Genomic DNA, 22476 nt, shown 5'->3' with positions numbered 1-22476 from the left:
TCGTATTGCTCCGTTTCACCTCTCCACTTTCTCCAGCTTTGCGCAATACGAGGGAGGGAAACGGGGTGAGTGCGTCTGTCAACATTATGCTAAATCAGCTGTCAGATAGAGGGCAATTGAAAATTTATGTTGGCTGTCATATCGTTTGCTGTTGCCGTTCTCGTTTCACACAGCAAAAAATGGGGCAAACTAACCGAATACAGGTTTATCAGACATCAGACAAACACCCGCAAATACGTGAATATGCGGTTAGAAGGTGAAGCTTTTTTCTATGCCTTTATCGCCATGTGTCAAAAGTTGTCCTGATTTGTCGGTAGTAGGACACGATATGTTCCCGTTCAGTTTCACATTGCGCCAGTTTAAGACGGAAGGCCTAAAGAATTGTTACGTGGTTAGAACAAATACAATAATTATATTTTTACGAGTTCCATTGAAAAATGTACTGCTTATACATTTACCTTTAGCTTGTCTGCGTTAACACTTATTTTTTGGCAATTCCTACTGCACAACACTTTCAGCAGGAACAACATTCCTGGGGAATTCGATATGAACCGGAACTCGTCCTGGTCACTCCGCTGTACTTCGCATATTTGATTCCCAAGTCTAATGTAAGCTTTTTCTAATGTTTCATCATTTTTGTTAGGAATTATCGCAATCTCTAGTATACTTAGCAGTTTGCCAACATGCGGAACATCTTTCAATCCCCGAAGGTTGAAATAGATGTTGTGTGATGCAATAAGCGGCAGGTATTCACAATGACGAACTAAATCACCTGCCACAGTTGATAAATGGCTCTCCTGTACCGCAGCAGTGTTGGGTTCATACGAACTGGCTTCAAATAGTTCTGCTATATCGTCAAGGCTCTGAATTTTTATTGGAATATCCAGTTCGATGCTGTCATGGCAGTGGGTAATTCTAACGGACATGCTGGTTTCAATACGCGGAAAACCTAGCTTTTGGAAGCGATATTCGTCAATTGTAACCAGCAGTCGAACGGTATTGTCTGCAAGATAATTCACTTTGGCGAGAGGAATCTGCGTCACTACATTATCTATCGATAGGATCAACATCCAGTTTTTCTGATGCATCATTACCTCTTTGATACCATTTCTAAATAAAACATCTATCTGTACAAAAATGTTGCTACCATTAGATTCACCCAAAATAAGAGTGCTGTAACATCGATGTGGCAGATGTTTGTGATATTTTAAATCTGCTGCGAAGAAATTTGTATACACATTTTGATTGATGGCGCTGGTCAGAATGTCAACTTTCAGTCGCTCTTGTTCGATCGCTTTTGCCATCCTGCTTTCGACGTTTACTTCATTGGTAAGAAAACAGGTCATTTGGTTCGCCTGTGAGAGTATTTCGCTGGTTACTTCGAAGTAGTCGTTCTGCTGATTGCCATTGAAGTCCGTCAACTGAGTGATTGGAACTGAGTAGAACTGTCGATTTTCCGTTACACATATGGCCATTTCTGCAAACTGTAGATACGTGATCCCGGTAACTCCAATGATGGGGATATCCTTGGCAACGTGTTGGATAGTTTTGTTGATTTCAGAGTAATAGTACCGCATCTGTGTTATTTGGGAGCCGCTTGAGTAGAGCAAAGTACTGAGTTCAGTTATGAAAATATGGGAATCTATGGTAGGTCCCAAATGCCTACTATCCTCCTGAATCAGCAAGCTTTCAGTATCCTCCGAAATTGAATAAATGTGCATCACAGCGTTTGCTAGTAAAACGGAGAAGCACCCGGTACTCGAAGCAAAATTGAAATCCAGGATTAGGGACGGATATAGCTTAACCGTAACTATTTCATAGCTGCCGTCCAAGGTTTTCAACCAATACAGTCCATTGTCCATGGTGAATAAAATTGGTTCGGTTCCTTCCAGCAAATCCCTAAAGTTTAAAAATCTCTTGAAAAATTTGGAATTCACTCGGTCTATAACAATCGTTTTCATTTTATGAACTTGACTGTATCTGCTTGTATCGAATTCATTCTTTTCCCAAGACAGGTCGAACGATTTAAGACAATCGCCTATTTGACATCCGGACAGATCATCAAACACTTCCAGCTGTAAGGTTCGTCCACCAATCAGCCGAATCAGTAGTATTTTTTTACCACTTTCCATTGTGCTGATCGCTTTTACTCCGCTTATTCCTTCAACGGCAGTGCATTCACGAAAGGAACTAAACACTACTAATTCTCCATTGTCCTTACAACTGACGGTATTCGTGGAAGTGACAACGGTTTCCGCCAAACTACTATCGGATTCGGCCAGTTTGATACGGGAAATTTTATGAGGACTTCCGCCGGATTGGATGTTCTGTTGCAAATTTTTTATCACTAGGGTAAATATTTGCCCCTCACCGGGCACAATTAGAACCATTTTGCCGTTGTCACCGATACTGTGTAATGAGTACGGAAAAAATGCACTATCCGGTAAGGACCAATTACTTATAATTTTCACGGACATTTTTTAAACAAATAATCAAAAAGCAACAAGTCCTTTTCTTGACCTGATTTGATTGTTCTACCAAGGGTATCGTAGACTAAATTAATAAATTACAAGTCCAAATAATTCGTTACAATCGCAAACAGTGTTTGTTTTGATTTTATTGTGCTTTCGTTCGCGCGCTTGATGTGGTGTGCGAACAAAACGTCCTGGAACAAAACAGAGATTTGACATTTACTTGGCCCTAAATTTGCGCTACTTTAGCTAAAAATGACGTTTTAGGTACGTTGAACGCGAATAATATTTATAGCGTAATAATTCTGGATCAACAATAAAAAAGGGCACATCAGCATTTGTAAACAAACCGTTCCAAAGCCCATTCCTCACAAATCGAAGGCCGCCGACACAAACCAACACCATCATCGTGTAGGTAGAAGTTTCCCCTATCCGATGATAGTGTTGGTTTGCGTGGATGGCCTTCGCTTTGTGAGTAAAGGGCTTTGGAACGGTTTGTTTACAAATGCTGATGGGCCCTTTTCTATTGTTGATCCAGAATTATTGTTTACCGCGAGCTGGTTATTTTTTATTTAAATTCGTGAGATCACCGCCCAACCGTCTTCATTATCGTGTAATATCGTGAATTGGACGGTGTATTTTCAGAGCTTAATCTCAAAACGCTAACGCATATTGAAGATTCCTGGGCAACTGATGAAAAATGGCGAGAACTAAGGTAAGTCTTGGCTAAATAATTGTTGCTGTCTTAAGTTGATTAAGTCTAGTCAAAATCTTGGATTACTGATGTGAAGCTGCTACTTTCGTTCGGAAGAAACAAAGTACCTACTGCTTAAATCACTCAAAAGCGTGTTCTTTCAGGAAGGTTGTATGATAATCTTGGACGTTGGGAAGGATACTCTGATAAAAAGCGGCAACAATGAACAAACATTTTTCGAACGCGCCAAGAACTGCGTGTCGAAAATCGTCCAAAGAAAGGTAACGTTCTCGATTGTCTGCGTTGTCTGTATTAATTGTTCACATAAATTTATTTCCATTGTAGATTTTTAGCAAACCACTGGATGAAGTTGGTTTGGTGCTGATGGGTACGGAGGAAACTAACAATCAACTGAATGTTGAATACGGTGGATATCAGCATATTTCCGAGGCTTTCGAGCTGAATCCCAGCAATTGGCAGATGCTCAGGATTATGGAGAAGCAGGTCCTTCCGTCTAGTGTGAACGCTGATTGGTTCGATGCGCTGGTTGTGGCAATGAACTTTTTAAAAGTTGGTGCACAGTAAGTTATTGAAATTTTATATAATTCGAAAGTCAATACTAATGTGCAAACCTTTCGTAGAGCAAAAAAGTTTGCCTCCTTGAAAATCATTCTTGTATCGGCTCTATCGATTTCAACCAACTTGGATGTGGATCAAATGGAAGCAGTAGTCCAAAAACTCACGAACATGCCTTGCGAACTGAACGTTATCAATGATAGCGTTGAACATCAGATAGAATCTGATGATCAACCAGACGACGACGACCATTTGGCGTTTGAAGCGCTCGGCATTTTCAGTCAGATGCACCACAAGTCTAAAGAACAACAAACAAACGAGAAAATGCTATCGGATATAGTGTTCAAATCCAATGGTGCGCTTTGTAACATTGATTCTGCTGAACTGCTTCTTGTTCATTTTGAGAAAAAAGCGACTAGGGCTGCCCCATGGAACAGTATCATGTCTATTGGAACGAAGATTCAAATCAGCGTTTCTGCCTACCTCTTGATTACAGAGGAAAAGGGATTAGGATCGTTCAAAACCGTGAGCACTGATCCCAATGCCGTCGTTCAGTTGAAAACCGACTACTTCAAAAATGATAAGCAATTCGAACCGGATTATGAAAGTGTGATCAATGGCTACATGTACGGTTCGACTGTGGTACCTTATGATAGTCAAATTGATATCGATTACAAATCTGGAGAACAGCGGCTGTCCTGTTTGGGCTTCACTATGGCTGGAAATATCCTTGAAGAGTATTTGTGTGGTACCGGAACCCATGTGGTTGTTGCAAAAAAAGATTGCCAAGCATCGGAGACTAAACTATCAGCTCTCGTAAAAGCCATGATTGATCTGGACGTTGTAATGATTGCGACAAAAGTCTACAGACGTGATACTCGTCCTAAGATCAACGTCCTTATGCCAACTTATCGAAAACGTTATCCGTGCTTGATAATGTTGGAGCTGTGTTTTCAAGGTAATTCATGATTATTTATTCATTTCAAAAACCATTTCTAATGTTCGCTTCAATTTTCGCAGAGGAAGTCGCCTTACTGAAGTTCCCTCCACTCCTCTCTAACAAACACAAACCAACCGACGCCCAGTATGAGGCCATGGAAAAACTGATCGACTCCATGGATCTGATGGATGCATTGGATGACGACACCGGTTCCAAAGAAGCCTTCGCCCTACATAAAACATTAAATCCAATCCATCAACACGTGTTCAGAACGGTGGCGCATCGAGCTTTGCATCCCAAAGCGCCTATTCCGACCATGGATGAAAAGCTAAAAAAGCTCGTAGACGTGCCGCCCAAGGTACGGGAGAGATCCAAACCTGTTTTGGAGGAAGTCAAAAACCTGTTTCCTTTGAAAGAAATCAAAATCAATGCACGGCTCAAGTGGCTTCAGAGAGCGAACAAAATTACAGCTCATACTGATGCAACCAGTGCAGGCACTTCTCAGCAGAACGACATCAACGACGAAGACGAATTTGATGACCAAAGAACGATTGTGGAAGTGGGCACCGTAACTCCCGCAGAAGATTTCGCTTTACTATTGAAACGGGGAGAAAAGTTTACTACGCTCTGCATCCAAATCCAGAACGTTATTTCAGATCTGGTCTTCAAATCGATGACCGTTCAGTATGAGAAAGTGGCCATGGCCATGATGATGTATCGCGAAGAAGCGAAAATTATGGGTCCCTATCGATACAACGAGTGGATAACCGAGTTCAAGAAAAGTCTACTCGCTCGAAGTAAGCAGGAATTTTGGGAACAGGTGGTAGTTAAAGAGTGTTTTGGACTGATTGGGTCGACCGAGAGCGACATGAGTACAGTAACCGCAGTTGAAGTGGAGGAATTCTACAACGTAAACACAGCACCGAAAGCTAGTGGCACTGAAGATAATGCTGATTACGTGGATGCGGATGATTTGTTTGCCAATATGTAAATTTTTTGCAACGCATAGGTTTGGACAGCAGGTGAAAAGCCCCATTTTGTATTCTGTTCGAAACGGATCTCCCGTACATATTTTTTATGGGAAATCCAGTTCGGACGAAATACAGAATAGTAGTGTTTATTTTATAGTAGGTAGCCCACTAAAGTCATTCAAATGTTGAAAGAAAGATTCTCTATTCTTTTCAAAACGGATTCCCAATACAATTTTTTGTTTTTGGAAATCCGTTTTGAACGGAATACAGAATAGGGGTGAATTTGTTGATGTCAGCATACATAATGTAATGTCCACCATTTTAAATAAAATGAAAGTAAATTTGGATGGATGTTTTTGTATCACATACAATGATAGAAGAGCAATAGTTTGTATAGCTTAACTCGATTTGTTTACATTTGTTACATTGGTCTATTTGAAAAGTGACGCGAGAATTCCACTTCCGTAGCGAAAATCCAGCAGATTGCAGCAACTCTATCATCTCCTTGATCAGCACCTTACCTTCCTCAATGTCGTCTACGCCTGACAACATGTCATCCACGTAGAAGTCCTTTCTAAGGACCTTTGATGCAGCTGGGTGCAAATCGTTGCCTTCATCGGAAAAACGAAGCAGACATTTCCCAGCCAAGTAAGATCCTGACGCACTGCCGTAGGTAACTTTGTTGAAAATGAATGTCCGAATGGGGTCTGTGACACTATCACCCTATCACTCCAGACGAATTTTTGCAATGGGCCGTGTACGAAGAAAAGTTCTAGCAATGGCCTATGGTAAGAAGGAAGACTGAAAAAATGGTCTTACAATAAGTATAAGTATAGCTGTTACATTGAACTATGAAAAATAAAACACATTTTTAAACCTCAACAATATTTTCGTGTCCGGATTTTTTCGTTTTCAACCCGAGGGGACAACCATAGAGGGGACACTCTATCTACGATCTAGGAAAGATTATGTTTTGGCATGGTTAGATGCGCGCACGCTAAGTAGATGTAGAAAGAAGATTGATGACGATTCTAAAGATTTCCTGCAAAAAGATGATGCGCGATGTAAGTAGATACGAGATTTGCTAATGTGAGATTTGTCGAGCATCTAGAATTGAGATTTAGATGTGACGCCCCCCTCGGTTCAACCTTTACTAAGCCAAAGAGAGTGCCTTTTGATACCTCATAATTCTTTTCCAGAAGGAAATATCAATAATAATAATAATGAATTTTAATTTTTGGGATAACAGGAGATTTCAAGCTAGTTTGAAGATAGCTTCAAGGGCATTCCTATAGGATACATTTTAAGAATTTTTAGGGGTTTTTATTTAATGTCATTATTTCATAATTCCGATCAGTGGTGGCACGAGTCCTGGAGTTTAACATTTTTTCCTTAACATTTGATACTTTTTGCGATAACCATTTTGACGACACACAAAAACAAACTGGCAAGCGGCAAAAATGTCATGACATTTCTAAACTGTTTTCTGCCAGCGACAGAACATTTTCGCACAAAGAAGCAGACAAGACCGGCGGCGCGCGCGACATAAATTTATGTCGTGTAGAATTTTGCTGATTTCTGGCTAATTACTGCATTTATTTGATGTTTATTGCATGGAATTAAAAGATAAGAATGAAGACTGACCACTCATAAGCATTGATGTTAAAATTATGCGTAAATTAATTTACTGTCACACGCAAGCCTGCAGCTAAAATTTCATTACAATAAACTGTTTGGAAAAATCAGGCTGCGAGATTTTATTTATTCTCTATCTCCGCTGTTCGCTTGGAATGTAGTTATAAACGGTTGCCCGTGTGCTGGCTGTTTTGTTTCGCTCTGGACGATGGTTTTTCAAAAAATGTACTGTTGCCACCTCTGATTCCGAAAAATAGCATTTTAGCTGTAATGAGCATTTGCAAGTTTAGAATTATCTATTCCATTGAAAATTGAAATCAATTTTTGCTCAGCAAAAAAACATCTCGTTTATCTAATCTGCGAATATGTTACAAATGACTTAATCAAAAAGGACTCCAGAACTATGCTGCAACATTTCTAAAGTCAAACATATATGTACTTGGGACCAATAGGGTTAACATTACCGTTGAGTGGTATGAAGCTAAACAGAAATTTATAAACAGTTTGCGTTAACAGGTGTTGGCATAGTAGGAAATCATTTATTAATTAAATTTCACAGGAATGATAACGAACACTATGAAAGATCAACTTCTATTTCGTGCTAGTTACGTGCATGACTTACACATTGTTGAGAACTGCGACAGAAATTTCCGCTAGTGATACAGTATCTCTGAAAGCACACGTCACATTATTCCGGCCGAACAGTTCAAGTTTGTTGCAAAAAAAAGGAAAACAAAACAAGACCCACTGCTGCAGATAACGGTGATAACAAGCTAAGTGTTTTACTGCAGGATAGCTTTTGTGAGTAGTCATCATCAGTCTACGTATGTGTACTCGATGGATTCGGTTAATTCCGCTCTTTAGTTGTACGGAATTTGTGCTACCCGGTTTAGATTTTAATTTGTGAATGGTGTGTTGATTCCAGTGAATAAGAAATGGTAGACAAGCTATAAAATAATGATACAACTGTCAATTGTAATACCAAACAAATCCAGCATGTGAAAGATCTGTTATTTTGTTATTGTTACAGACGCCACGTGATTTTTTTGTTCACGAATGATTAGAAAAAAAAAAAACACAAAATATTTAAATGTACGATTTACTGCGTCATAATTTAAATGTCAAAAATGTACAGAGTAAATCATGCCTCATAATTAACGGATCAGAGAGTAGCTAAGTTTGTAGACACAAAGAGTGCAAAGTACAAGTAGATAACAAATAAAAAGATATTGATATCGTACATAGTCTGTGATGAAATTTAATATACATTGATTATTAATCACAACTTACCGCCAATATTTAAACTGTTGTGGCATGTGATTGCGAATGTGCATATTTTTTTTATCTAAAACAATTTACTCGTGAAAACGTTATCTTATCTGTATAATCTGGAAATAATTAACCGTACATTTCAACCATGAACTTCCTAGGTTCGCTTATAAACGTTGACTACACATGCGACGTATCATAACGGAACCAAACGGTAATGCAATATATTCGGGAAAGGCTTTCTCTTAATCTTTCAACGAATCATCAAACAACCGGTACTTCCGAGATAACCAATGGATCCACACATGTCGCGGACACACCAGATACGCCTCCGAAACCTCCGGCCCGAAAAATTCGATATGGTGCTCAATTGTCAGAGGTAATAGTTTCGCCGACAATCTCCACTATATCAGAATCATTGAGCCATCAAGAAAGCATGCTGAATCGCTCCAGAAGTGTTGATGCATCAGAATCAACATTGGGATCAACCTATGCTACGCCCTATCAAAGCCCTGTTGCATCAGAAAAATGGTCACCGCACAGTGCAAGCACTGGTCAGCAAACCAAATCAGATAACGTTTATTTACAAAATCAAAATCAGTTTAACGGTTATCCGAAAACATACTCAACACCTATCGCTGGTGGCTACGTCAACCACTCATTCGTCGATGGTACCGGAAGTACTGTTACTAATCCAGCCCAACACAGCCAGGCACAGTAAGTAAACCACACCTGTTAACAAGAGGGTAATAAATCTAAATGTAATCGCTCTTTCAATGCCTGTCAATTAGTGCTATATCTTTATCGATTTATCAATTTCCATTGCATTGCCGCTTACGTATCATTGGACCATCTGGTGCATCCGTCTCCACCTCTAACGTTATCATAAGGAACACAAGCAATCAAATAAGTCAATCGACTGTAACTTCAAATTTGATACTCGATTGTATAACTGATACGAGTGTGTGATGAATCAGGTAAAATACGTGACGGTACTTCACATTAACTGATTTGTGGTTTGATGTAAATAATATTTATAAACATCTTGTAGTGAGTCATAGCAGCGGCAGTAAGTGGATGGAATAGCTTTATAACTTACTGGTTACGGTGGTAACCGTATAGCCGCTTGGCCTACCTAGATACAATTAGGTTCTTTAAGAGTATTGAGGTAAATGCTAGAATCTGTGTATAATGAGTCACGCCAAGAGTGAAGCCAAGTCTACCTATTGAACTGTCAAATTAAATTATTTCCCCAGCCCAAATTATGCATCATGATCAAAAACACGCAGTGAACTTTAAATTCCCTAATAAAAATAACTATAAACGAACGATAACCCAAATAATAGAACTATTACACAAATGGTTTGGATGATCCCGGAATACGTAGTTAAGCAAAATAACCATGACAATTTTTGTAGGGTTGTCATAGGATACGTTTGTTAATGATCAGATATGAGAATTTGTAATATTTGTTGTTAAATAATTCGACAAAACCACTGAAATAATGATTTACTACAGTCGCTAATTTGCTTTCTCGCTAGAAGTCATTGAAGTTGATGCAGAAGTCCTCTGTTGCCAAGTGAAAGAGAAGGAATTTTTCAAAAAAAGCGTTATGCGAGGTCCACTGTTGTTCTCTTGACGTACTCACTTTTTTTCTTGGCCGAGATGGTCACCACCGAGCTGCTTGGCATTTTATTTTGCTGGATCTCAGTGAAAAACTTGACAAGATTCAGCAAAAATTATGTTTGTTTGCTGAGATATCGGCAAAATTCCAGTTTGTTAGCTGAATATCGGCAAGTTTTTCACGGAGATCCAGCTCGGTAGTGCCCACCTCGACAAAAAATCTAAGTGTGTAAATCATATACACAGACTCTAGTAAATGCATATTTGTAACCTGCATTAAATGTGAAAATTTTATCAAATTGAGTGCACTTTTTTAAATAAGCACGATTACATTATCAAAAATCACTATTTAAACACCCCTGGGAGCGTGCTGCCAACTATAATAGATTTATGGAGGTAAGCTCCAACCGGTATTATCCTCGGATTGAATCCCGAATGTCCGGCTACTATAATAAGAGTTAACCAATACGACTCTAAGCAAACATTTTTCAGATCATTCAAACAGGGTCAGTATTAAAAGATAATCCGAGTTGAAGCTTACCGCCATTAGAATCTAGACGAATGTATATGAGACTGATATAAATATTGTGTTCAGAAAACGAAATGAAAACCGGTATTTACGTTTTTTGAAATTAAACACCCCAATTTTAGAGCACTAGAACGATTTTAAGCTAGTGCGACTACATTTGCTATAATCACCATCGTAGCGCCCCTCGGTGGTACTGTAGTATGAATAGAGCTGTCAATTTGTTAGTTTTGCGACAAAAAACGAAGAGATTATTTTGCTTTAATTCTTGATTTAACGCGAAGCTTACCACTACTAAAATAATTTTCTTTTTTGCACGTTTGGATTTTTCTAAAAATATATTAAAAATAGAAGAAAATCAGTTTTTTCGTGTAAAAACATTTTTTCTAATTCATCATTTTAAAAACATTGGGTAAACAATCGTGAGGTCTGATTTTGCGACATTATATACCCAATAAGTATGATGTAGAAAAAATGTTTTTGCAAGTTAAATTTCAGGCGGCGGTAAGCTTCGCGTTAAAAACGAGGTGAAAGTCTATTGGATCGAGAAAAAAATATCCCTGTACTCAGAAAACGAAGCTCTTTCAGATGCTGTATAATAACCGTAATAATTTGTAAAAGTACAGTATTGTCTGTTTCATTGGAGGCGAAATGCGCCGAAACAGTCACATAAATTGTCCCCAAATTATCCCATTTTTACGAGGGGGACGACTCTATCTACGGTGCAGAAAAGATTGTGTTTTGCTGTGGCTATCTGCACGCACGCTGAGTAGATAGAAGGAAGATTTATGTCGATTTTGAAGATTTCCTACAAAAAGATGAAGCGCGATGCAAGTAGATGCGAGAAATGAAAGATGATTTTTCGAAGATTGATTCGCTAGTGTGAGATCTTTTGAGCATCTAGAATTTAGATTTAGATGTGTCGCCCCCTCGCATTTTTACACAAATTTCTCTACCATAAATTTTCAACGTGCACAAAGTTTCAATCCATCCTATTTATTCTTTCTATTCTCAACTTATCCCTTAAACAAACACACAAATTATGAAGCAACACGTGCAGTTTATCGCAGTTTTCAGGTCAATCGCGCAGCACTCTGTCATATTCACTGTCAGTTTTCAACGATCGGCAAAACATCTAAAGGCTGGCGCACAATGTATAAGTTTCCGGACTTTTTAACAGATAATGCATGGGCTAACTGTCAAAAAACCTGAAAACTTATCCATTGTGCGCCAGCCTTAAGGCACCATTTTGTGGATTATTTTAACTAAAATTTGACAGATGGAAAGTTATTGATTAGCACCGCTATCCGAGCGTGGTTACTTCTGACAGACAAGAAATTAATTTTGACAACCTTGACTAAGTTTTTCTCGAAAACCGTCTTTGAATTTCTCTACTGGTATCATTTTCGGCGGTCACCCCAAATACACGAACTCGTCGACCACCTCGATTTCGACACCGTCAAACTGGAGGCTAACATTGTCTTCCCTAGAACCTCTTCCTCTCATGTATTTCGTCTTAGATGCATTGATGGCAAGTTCAATCCGCCTAGCTTCAGCCTTCAGTCTGATGTACGTTGCCACCATCGTCTCAAAGTTTCGTGCCATGTCCTCGATGTCCTTGGCGAAGCCAAGAAGCTGAATGGACTTCCTGAAGATCGTACTACTTATGTCTATCCCAGCTCTTCTGATCACACCTTCTAACGCAATCTTGAATAGCAGACACGAAAGTCCATCACCTTGCCATAATCTCGGCTGTAACCTCCTTCGAGATTCAAAGGGACTGGAGAGTGTCCCCAATCACTCGATCCATCATCGTCGCCTTGACCAATTGTGTCCGTTTATCCTAAAATCCGTAGTCGTGAATAATTTACCATAGCTGATCTAGATCGATTGTGTCGTATACGGATTTGAAATCGATGAACAAAAATGATGTGTGGGCACGTCTAGGTTGCCTATCAGAAATTCATATTTTTTTTTTCAAAACCGAACACCCTAAAGGATCATGATATCAAGATAGGCTATTAAATCTGTAATTAATAGGCTGTAATGTAAACGTGGAATTAGGCTAGATGACCACTGCACAGAGGGTCTAGAAAAAGTTTCTCACTATAACGAAAGCCTGGCTTAAACACATAATTCGAAATTCATCTGCATAGGTGGCACCAAGTCTAACTTTTTATTCTGACATTGGGGGGACTTTGAAATAGTTATTTTTCTTGTAAAGTTTAATGGAAATAAGATTCAATATAAAAAGATTTCCTTAAAACAAGCCAATGATCCCACTTATCGCCAAATCCCACTTCTCCCAGTATACTTTCTCACATGAAAACTATTTCCATTTCCAGTGTCATTCACGAGCAGTACTGGACATGGTCTTGCAAGTGTCGACGTCAGTTAAGCAATCGCGAAAAGATACTCCTGCTGGTCATATGCTTTTTGCTGCTAATCGTTGGTGGACTGGCGGCTTATCTCGGCTTATCAGACAATGGAAACCCACTACCAGGTATGTATCTACTGTAGCGTGTCGAATTGATATAGAAGTTCCGCATTTTTTTTTTGCGATATCCATATTTGGTTTGAAGGTATTCCCTCAAAACGGGCGAACAATTTTTTAGATAGAAATAGATTATTAGATTACAAGAGCAAATTTTCATTACGTCGCAAGTAACAAAGGTAGACAAAGTCGAGCTATCAGTGTCAATCGATGCTCCTGCTATTACACGCACAGCAATTGATCGTACAACTGCCGAGCCCTCGGTTTGACTGATGCGTCTTTTTTTTCACTCTGCTTTAGCCTCTTCTGCTTGTTATACGTCTTTAGACCCATTGGCCCGCTGGACGTTACCCCAACAATCAATACGAAACTAACGATTTTAAATTGGCTCACTACTTGACTAGCCTATTGGTCCCAAGCAAATCGACTAACGTACCCCATTTTATAGATTCGAGGGGTGCATCGATTAGCTTGGGACCAAAGATAGTACCAGAGCTGAGCCAAAAAGTTGAGTACTTTTCTTCGGAACCTTCTAGTCTTAGAGTTACCTCTATGGTTACCCTTCGAGGATCCCATTTTTTTAGCCACGTCTCGATCCGAAGCACGTTTCTTGCGAGTGAAAGCTTGCACGATTTTCCGGTCCAAATTTCGGTCAACAGGGTTCGGTTTACGTCCAGCTTTTTTCTTGTCAGGAAAAGTTGCTTCAGGGTTCTGCATTTTCGAAACAAAGAAAAGAAACTGAACTCTCCGCAGAATCGCTTCATTTCGAGCAATATCATGTTCGTGTAAGTCATCGTTTTTTTTTTTTTTTTTTTTTTTTTTAACTCTTTATTTGTTCCAAATTCAAAATAAATTACATTTCATTTTTAACCTAGGTGCTCCAGTTACTACAGTAACTTACCAGCCTTAATTGTTATGATATATATCTAAGTGTTTTTACATTGTTCCTGTCTTGGCAATTCAGTATTTTAAACAGGTTTTTTAAAACCTGCATGTCAGTATAACAATTGATAGCTTAAAACTAAATAACTAAAACTAAATCTTATCTAAGTATAAAGGGAATTAATCGTTGCAATTGAGGATTGTAACGATTTCTGCCGGAAATTATTAATTATTTTGTTGGACATTTGTGCTAAAGTCTCAACATTCGAAATTCTATGTACTTCGGTAGTACTGTACCAGGGAGGCAACTTCAAAATCATCTTCAGAATTTTGTTCTGAATCCTTTGAAGTGCTTTTTTCCTGGTAGTGCAACAACTAGACCATATTGGCACAGCGTAAAGCATAGCCGGTCTAAAAACTTGTTTAAATATTAGAAGTTTATTCGTCAGGCAAAGTTTGGATTTCCTGTTAATAAGAGGATACAAACATTTTATATATTTGTTACATTTGGCTTGAATGCCCTCAATGTGATCTTTAAAAGTTAATTTATGGTCAAGTATTAATCCAAGATATTTCACTTGGTTTGACCAGGAAATTGGAACTCCGTTCATAGTGACTATGTGACTACTACTAGGTTTCAAAAAGGAAGCCCTGGGCTTATGTGGAAATATTATAAGTTGAGTTTTGGAAGCGTTGGGAGAAATCTTCCATTTTTGTAAATAAGAAGAGAAAATATCTAAACTTTTCTGAAGTCTGCTGCAAATAACACGAAGACTTCTTCCTTTAGCGGAAATGCCTGTGTCATCAGCGAACAAAGATTTGTGGCAACCCTGAGGCAAATCAGGGAGGTCCGAAGTGAAAATGTTATACAATATAGGCCCAAGAATGCTACCCTGAGGAACTCCTGCTCTAACAGGTAGTCGATTAGATTTGGAATTTTGATAATTTACCTGCAGTGTAAGTCATCGTGTTTCTTGTTATCGAGTCACGATGAACATTCCTCTTTTCAAGCATGACTGGACTATCACTTGTTTTGTTCGTCAAGTGCTTCAGTTCATTTTATTTGAAGCAAATACTCATTTCAATTGACGCAATGAATGACTCGAAAACTGCTTCCTTCGTTTTTTCCACTTTCACTTCAATTCGGGCTCATTCGACTTGTCACGACCTAACGTCGCAGGCTTCAAATTTAGGATCCAGATAGTATTCGCACAATATGGATTTCCGATAGGGATGGCATCTGGATTATGTGTAGTAATAATATATTATTTTATATTAAACGAAAATTGAATTAACGAGACCTTTCTGGATGGCAGCCATCGAGGTCAGGGAAAGTCCTACAATATGGGTATTTTCGGAACGAGGATGCCACGTAGATGCTGAAAATCGATACCCGACGCCATTTTGGAATTCATGATAGTAGCCATTGGTTTTATGAAGTGTCAAATACCCTAAGACATGGGTATTTTCGGAAAGGGGACAACGCGTAGATGCCAAAAATCAATATTTGACGCTATGTTGGAATCCAATATGGCGGAAATCAGGATTCAGAAAGTGTCAACTATGTTGTGATTCCAGAATTGCAATAAACACTTCGAGAATACTTTTGGTTTTAAGGTTGATTTTATTGAAACTCAATACGTCAGGTTATCTTACGAAGACATGGTACAATATCGATAGTTCATTATTTACATAGTTCATTTCTGCTTCACATTCTCACACTCCCTATCTCCCTATTGCCTATATATGAGATAGCACACATTCAAATACTACTAGCAAGTTTGTATGCAAGAGGCAAAGCTTCTAGCTGACCACTAAAGCTTCTCCATTCAATATTGCATACAATACCATATGCGAATAACAGTTACGGCTCGCATCTCTCATGTTTACACTGACAATTGTCATCCGATGTGTCAGTACCGATCTATCAGTTGAATGGTAAATTGTTATTGTTTACTCCACAAGACGATGGTGATAATATCACCGCAGTTTGTTTCTCAACAAACTATCCTACAATATGGGTACTTTCGGAACGGGGACAACGCGTGGCTGCAGAAAATCAATATCCGACGCTATGTTGGAATCCTATATGGCGACCATCAGGGTTCAGAAAGTGTCAAATACCCTACAATATTGGTATTTTCGGAGACAACGTGTGGATGCCGAAAATCGATATCAGATGCCATTTTGGAATCCAATATGGCGGCCATCGGGTTTCACAAAAAGTATCAAATACCTTAAGATCTGGGTATTTTCGGAACGAGGACGACGCGTAGATGCTGAAAATCGATATTCGATGCCATTTGCAGGCTATTTGACACTTCTTCTGAAATCGGAAGCCTCCATCTTTAATTTCAAGATGGCGTCGGACGTCGATTTCTGGCTTCTAGATGTCAGTCCGATTTAAAAAAAAACCCCCATTGATCGGTATTTGACAGTATTTCACAATTCTGAACCAAAGCCGCCATCTTGGATTTAAAGACGGCGTGACATCAATTTTCGACATCTACGTCTAATCCCCATTCATAAAATAACCATATTTTAGGATATTTAACGCTTTTCCGCAAATCGGAAGCCGTCGTCTTGTATTACAAAATGGCGTCGGATATCGATTTACGCTACCCTGATTCTAAAAAAAAAACAGTTTGTATGGGTATTTGATAGAATTTACAACTTTTTTCTAAAACCAAAAGCCAATATCATGGATTTCAAAATGGCATCGGATATTGATTTCCAATCTCCAGACATCACCCCGATTCCAAAAATACCCATATTGATGGAACGGCATCAGCATTTCCCATTTTTTTCTGAAATAGGAAGCCGCCATATTGGATTTCAAGATGGCGTCGGATATCGATTTCCTGTCTCTAGACATTATCCCGATTCCAAAAATACCTTTATTGATAAGTATTTGACAGCATTTCACACTTTTTCTTAAACTGGAAGCCACCATCTTGGATTTAAAACTTTCGTCGCATACCAATTTTCGATCTCTAGACGTCACCCCGATTAAAAAAATACGCATATTGATGGGTAAAAAAAACCAACCAACAATTATTAATTAGACATCCACTTGCACAGATGTCTGTGCATACGCTTAAATGAACCGGGTGAACAATCAGCAAAAGTCATAACAACTGCGCGAATTTGGATCGAACAGCATGAAAACTGATCGAAAGTGGTTCTGTTGATGTTGACGGGGATCTGCTCGAAGAAAAGACAGAATGACTTTCAATCGAAAGTGATGGTTGACAGCTTCATCGTCGCTTGACGATTTTCGATTGAAAGTGACTTTGTGGGGCCCTGCCTCCGAATCGCGTTTCGAACGGATCCGATGCTTACACCTTCTCATTTTGCTAATTGACTCCGAGAAATGTTGGGGATAGAACCAGTGCTGCAAAATCTCGACAGTACACGGTGATATTGACAATTCTGCTTTGGTCACTCATTTGAGCTAACAGTCATAGTCAAGGCAAACCATGTCAATTGTCAATGACAATGGTGTCAGTGACGAACATGTGCAGATTTGTTTATTAGCTAAATTTGTAACGAAATTAAATGACTTGAGCAAAACAATTACATGCATCCATTTCAGTGAACAAGTATCTATGTCCTGAGCTACTTGGATAACAATAATGTGACACAGAATGTACTAAATTACACTTTTTGTTACCAGGTGAATCTTTGTCATTGACGAAAAAATGAATGAGATTTTGACGAAGGTTTTTTTGAGGATCAAGTCTGTCAGTGACGAACAATTTTGTCAATATCGCGCGAAAGTCTGTCAATGACAATGACAAATCTCAGCACTGGATAGAACACCGGAGAAATGCTTCGCATTGTCACGGAAATGTAAAGAACCGACACTTGCGATACACGAAACTGTTGGTCGAAATGTAAACAATGATTCAACGTGATAATCAGCTGTTTGAATGTCATCTGAAACACGCAGAGGTGTTCCAAAGTCGTGCTTAGACATTCTGGGACACCCTTTACTGTCCGAATATAGGATCACATCCTATTTTTAAATTTATTTACCAGTCAAATTGCTTTTTGAGCTAATCACCTTCCGATCAAAATATTGTTCGATGATACTTAAGTCACCCGATTTCTATGGAGATCGTATGGAGATGCCGTTTGTCTTAAGTAACAGCGCAGAGAAACCCGTGAAAAGTGTACGTTCGTCGTTTTGCTTTCTTATTATTAAAGTGAATAAATCGAACTGTTTGTTGCTTAGATGATTTCGGTAGTCCTAAAATGATAAGAAAGGAGACGTGATTGATAATTCTTCCAAATATCCTGGTAAATACACTTTGACTTATGTAACATTAGGGGGCCACCAAACGACGTATAATAACTTTTGACTCAAAAACCAATATTTTTAAACATGAATACTAGCGATTTGCTTTGTATGATTAAAACCCTGCTTAGTATGTTAAACATTGCTATCACTTTGAGATTATACGTGTTTAATTGGCAATAGGAATAACTTTTCAGTCATCAATACAAAACTTTATTTTTTCGGATCGGTGCGAATGTTACTTTCGACGTAATGAAAATATGCTATTGGTTAGTTCTTTTCTTTATAATTCTCCTACACCCAACCGGGGGATGTAAGATTCGCTTACAATTATGTGGAATTCATCATCAGAGGATGCTAGTGGAGACCGCATGAACCGAGGATGCGATATACCTAGCTGCGGTTCAATGCAAGAAAATTGGAGACCGAAAAATGTGGAGTGTATTAGCATAGAGGTAACTCTAAGACCAGAAGGTCCCGAGGAAACGAGCTCAACTTTTTGACTCAGCTCTGGTACTATCTTCGGTCCCAAGCTAATCGATTCACCCCTCGAAACATAGGAAAATCCACTAGCCCCTCATTTTATCTGTCAAACTTTCATAGCGAATCAAAACAAACATAGTGTATTTAGTACTGGAATTTATACTAGAATGGGGTACGTTAATCGATTTGCTTGGGACCAATAGGCTAGTCAAGTAGTGAGCCAATTTAAAATCGTTAGTTTCGTATTGATTGTTGGTATTAGTGAGTGAAATTAATTATGTCGAAAAAAAGGAAAAAGTTTGCCGACTGGACTTGAACCACGACTTTGCGATTACCAGACCTGTGCTTTCTCCACTGCTCTCTCCATGCTTCTGAATATGGATAGCATAGAAGAGTTGCCAGTCTTTTTGATTTGTTGTCTTCGCTAAAAGCAAACACGAATCGCTCATTTCCTCTCATACTCGACTTCGTATGCTATAAATAAAAAGCTTACTGGTATAGTGGAAAGCATAGATAGAACACGAAATAAAAAAGACAAAAAACCATTACATTGACTGCAAGGCCAATTTCTAACATTCGCTGCGATGTTCATGAACAGTCTTCTTTATATGCTGTCTTCGTTTAAAATCAGCTCCTGACTACACGACACACGATTGTTTTCAAGCTGAACAATGCATTAGGTCGTAAGTAACATTGACAGATTCTCTTCGTTGACTTTTTCTTTGCATGTTTACGGCCATGGCCATTCCGAGCTATTTGGAGCCACCCATATTCTTGTTTTCGTTCGAACCGTTTTTTTCCAAACAAAAAAAAAATTTTTTTATGTTCGAGCGAGAAAGTCGATGATGAGAATCGATAAATGTTTCTCAGGACCTAATGGAATATGAGCATGAGCATGATTTGATATTGATCAACAAACATGGATGTAAATTTCTTAAACAACATTTCACTATCAAAACGGCGACTCTACACGGTAAGAAAAAATACTCAAAATTAAGTTAAAAAAAAACTCAACGTTGGGTTCTATCATTTGAGGTCCGCCGTTGAGTGAATCAGAAAAGCAGCGTTGGTTAAAATTTGCTCAACTATTGAGTAATAATAAATGAACTCAAATATAAACTTATTTTCATTGAGGTTGCGCTTATGCGCCTTTAACCATTTCATTTTCACAAGTATTGATAGACGAGTGGTCAACACACGGGCCCCGTATTCTCAACGTCCATGGTTCGGTTCCAGTCTGCTTCGTTTTATTATTTTTTTTGTCAACGTGGATTCATGATCAGGATTACTCAAAATTGAGTTTTCTTCTTTAACTTAATTTTACCTAGCCCCACGGAAGCCACGTGATGAGTGAAAGGAACTCAATTTTGGGTACTTTTTTCTTACCGTGTACTTTTTTAAAGAATCGCTTTAGCCGTCGATTTTTCGCGAATAAAAACTAACTAGATTTGGGTTAAACCAAACCAAAAAGTGGGTAACAACATCTATGTGAAGCAGGTGAATTATACAGTGTATCTCAAAATTGAGCGTACACTTGAATGGACAATTTTTTTTTAAAGACTGTGAACAGATAGAGTTTTGAAATCTTGGCTAGTGGTTGAACAACTATTTATTGATTTATCAGTATAGCTTTGGACTTTATTGCCAGAGTATGTATGAAGTTTGAGTAATTTCAGTAAAACGATCGATTTTTAACATTTTTTTTCATAGTAGGCGTATTTTAGTAAAATTAGCGGCATTTTAAGATCTCTATTATGACTACAGATTAGCAAAATTTCAATACGTTTGGCTAGTTTTTTTTTAAATAGCTCTAACTTCTTACTCACTCATCCAAATAAGGCCAATACTATACCGATAACCAATAAATGGTTAATGTGCCAGCAGCCAAACATTTAGAAATCTCCTGTTGTGCTCCTACAGCTGTTTTTCTGAAATGTACGGACAGCTGTACGCTCAATTTTGAGATACGATGTATATTGAATTTGACAGCCACAGCATGCATCTGAATAACATCTTCGAGTTGGGGAATGTTTCCCCTTGTTTATGTTGACACCGTAAGGTACTATAACAAGTTTTTTAGCTTAAACAATTAGTTAATTTTTTGAACTATTTGTTGAGGGTGTCAAATTAAACTAACCCAACTTTTCTTGTGTACAAAAATCGGTAGCAGTGGCATTACTGGTCGGTAGACACGCCGTTTTACATATATTTCTTCGAAAGCTTATGAAAATATCTAGTAGAATGCTAAATATTCGTATTTTTAGTTGATCTACTGAAAGAGTGCTGATCTCTGGAAAATTTTGTTACACAATAATAATCCGGTTTTTACGGTGCAATAACAAAAAAAGGTAGCATGACCAACATATTAATGAAGAGTCGATTTTCTCTTTTGTTAATAACTCGGCAGGTTTAACATTTTTCGGTTCGTTTGATGTTGCTTTTCCCAGCTAATACATTCTTTTAGTACACTGTACTGGAACAATTTCAGAAAATTGGTTCACTTAACTGTAGTAATGCGAAGAGAAAATCGATTAAGAGTATCGATCATGATGATTCTGAACAATATCCATATCTATATTACACAACCAATCAGTGTTGGGAAAATATCAAAAAAATCAAATCTCACCATCGCCCTAGATAACGCTTGATTTTCGTTGACAAAAATCAACAAGCAAACAACTGCGGTTGATTTTGCAAGCTGTGATATCGGATCTCGGAATATCAAGCTAAAAAACTCACCAGCTGCAAATCTCAACAAACTGTGGTGAGATTGAGTTTCATGATTTTTGCTTTGCACCCCAATGCAACCGAAACTTCCATAACGGCTGACAGCAGTCACTTCGTGTCTGCCATCGGTGAAGAGTTAAAAGACATAGCAAACTATACTTTCTCTTTCTAAGAAAACGATGTGCAACGGAATCATTTTTGTGTCGAGTCAACTCTCAGCTTGATTTTTGCACGTCGTGAATAGTCTCGCAATATCGAAAGAGCTTGTAAAAACAATATCAAGCATGATATTTTGTTCCAATATCATCACGCGTGAAATTGCTAGCGCATGAGAGCGGAAAATATCAATTCAGTGCCAACATTTCAAAGGGGCGTAATTGCTTTTGTAAACAATGGCTTTAGACGTCGATTTCTCGCAAATGAAAACCCACACCTCCAAATTACAAATGCTAGCTAATACAGGAAACATTCCTCTGCGTGCTGGTGTCATTCATTTTCATGAGTGAGCTTTCATTCGTGAGATATCGACGACTAAAGCCATTGTTTACAAATGCAATTACGCCCCTTTGAAATGTTGGCACTGAATTGATTTCTGATTTTGCCAAAACTGCAACCAATAGAATATAAGTGCTAATATATAAATACTAAGACCTAAGGAAGGCAGCAAATCATATAACATATATTTATTTATTTTTTTAAGGTGGATTGTTAACACCAGGAGTATTACAAATGAGAACAGCAGAATGAGAATGCGGCATAGGATTTTCTGTTCCAATACATTGACTGAAATTTTAAATATTATCCTTTGTTACCTAAGTGCCATTTACGATGAAAGTTTAATGTATACTATTGCATGTGATGAGAGCTGAAATAAAAATATCGACT

The 22476-nt window shown here is 38.3% G+C and overlaps 2 protein-coding genes and 1 long non-coding RNA gene across 4 annotated transcripts; 2 read left to right on the top strand and 1 right to left on the bottom strand.

Moving 5' to 3' along the window:
• Positions 1-8: 8 nt before the first annotated feature.
• On the bottom strand, positions 9-2601 carry LOC135709948 (uncharacterized). 2 transcript variants are annotated; one of them, XR_010518382.1, is made up of 3 exons: positions 459-2601; positions 195-373; positions 9-98 (listed from the first exon to the last, which is right to left on the bottom strand). XR_010518382.1 is itself a non-coding variant. In XM_065232397.1 (2 exons), exons 1-2 carry the CDS (start codon positions 2475-2477, stop codon positions 278-280), a joined length of 2115 nt encoding a protein of 704 aa, XP_065088469.1. In that variant the 5' UTR covers positions 2478-2601; the 3' UTR covers positions 116-277. The 2 variants fall into 2 exon arrangements, 1 of the variants encoding a protein (XP_065088469.1); XM_065232397.1 differs by lacking the exon at positions 9-98 and having other exon boundaries at positions 116-373.
• Positions 2602-3061: 460 nt separating this feature from the next.
• Ku80 lies at positions 3062-5893 on the top strand. The gene is made up of 5 exons (XM_065232365.1): positions 3062-3186; positions 3330-3446; positions 3511-3746; positions 3807-4699; positions 4762-5893. Exons 1-5 carry the CDS (start codon positions 3172-3174, stop codon positions 5670-5672), a joined length of 2172 nt encoding a protein of 723 aa, XP_065088437.1. The 5' UTR covers positions 3062-3171; the 3' UTR covers positions 5673-5893.
• Positions 5894-8206: 2313 nt separating this feature from the next.
• LOC135709896 (uncharacterized) lies at positions 8207-22474 on the top strand. Its single transcript, XR_010518378.1, has 4 exons — positions 8207-8225; positions 8718-9273; positions 13051-13208; positions 22292-22474. It is a non-coding gene; the product is annotated as an uncharacterized LOC135709896 (long non-coding RNA).
• Positions 22475-22476: the final 2 nt, after the last annotated feature.

Source organism: Ochlerotatus camptorhynchus, unplaced genomic scaffold, assembly GCF_037179485.1.
Source record: "Ochlerotatus camptorhynchus isolate MF236.1 unplaced genomic scaffold, CSIRO-AGI_Acam_v1.1 ptg000367l, whole genome shotgun sequence".
Classification (NCBI taxonomy): Eukaryota; Metazoa; Arthropoda; class Insecta; order Diptera; family Culicidae; genus Ochlerotatus; species Ochlerotatus camptorhynchus.
This window is presented reverse-complemented; position numbering and strand designations above follow the sequence as displayed.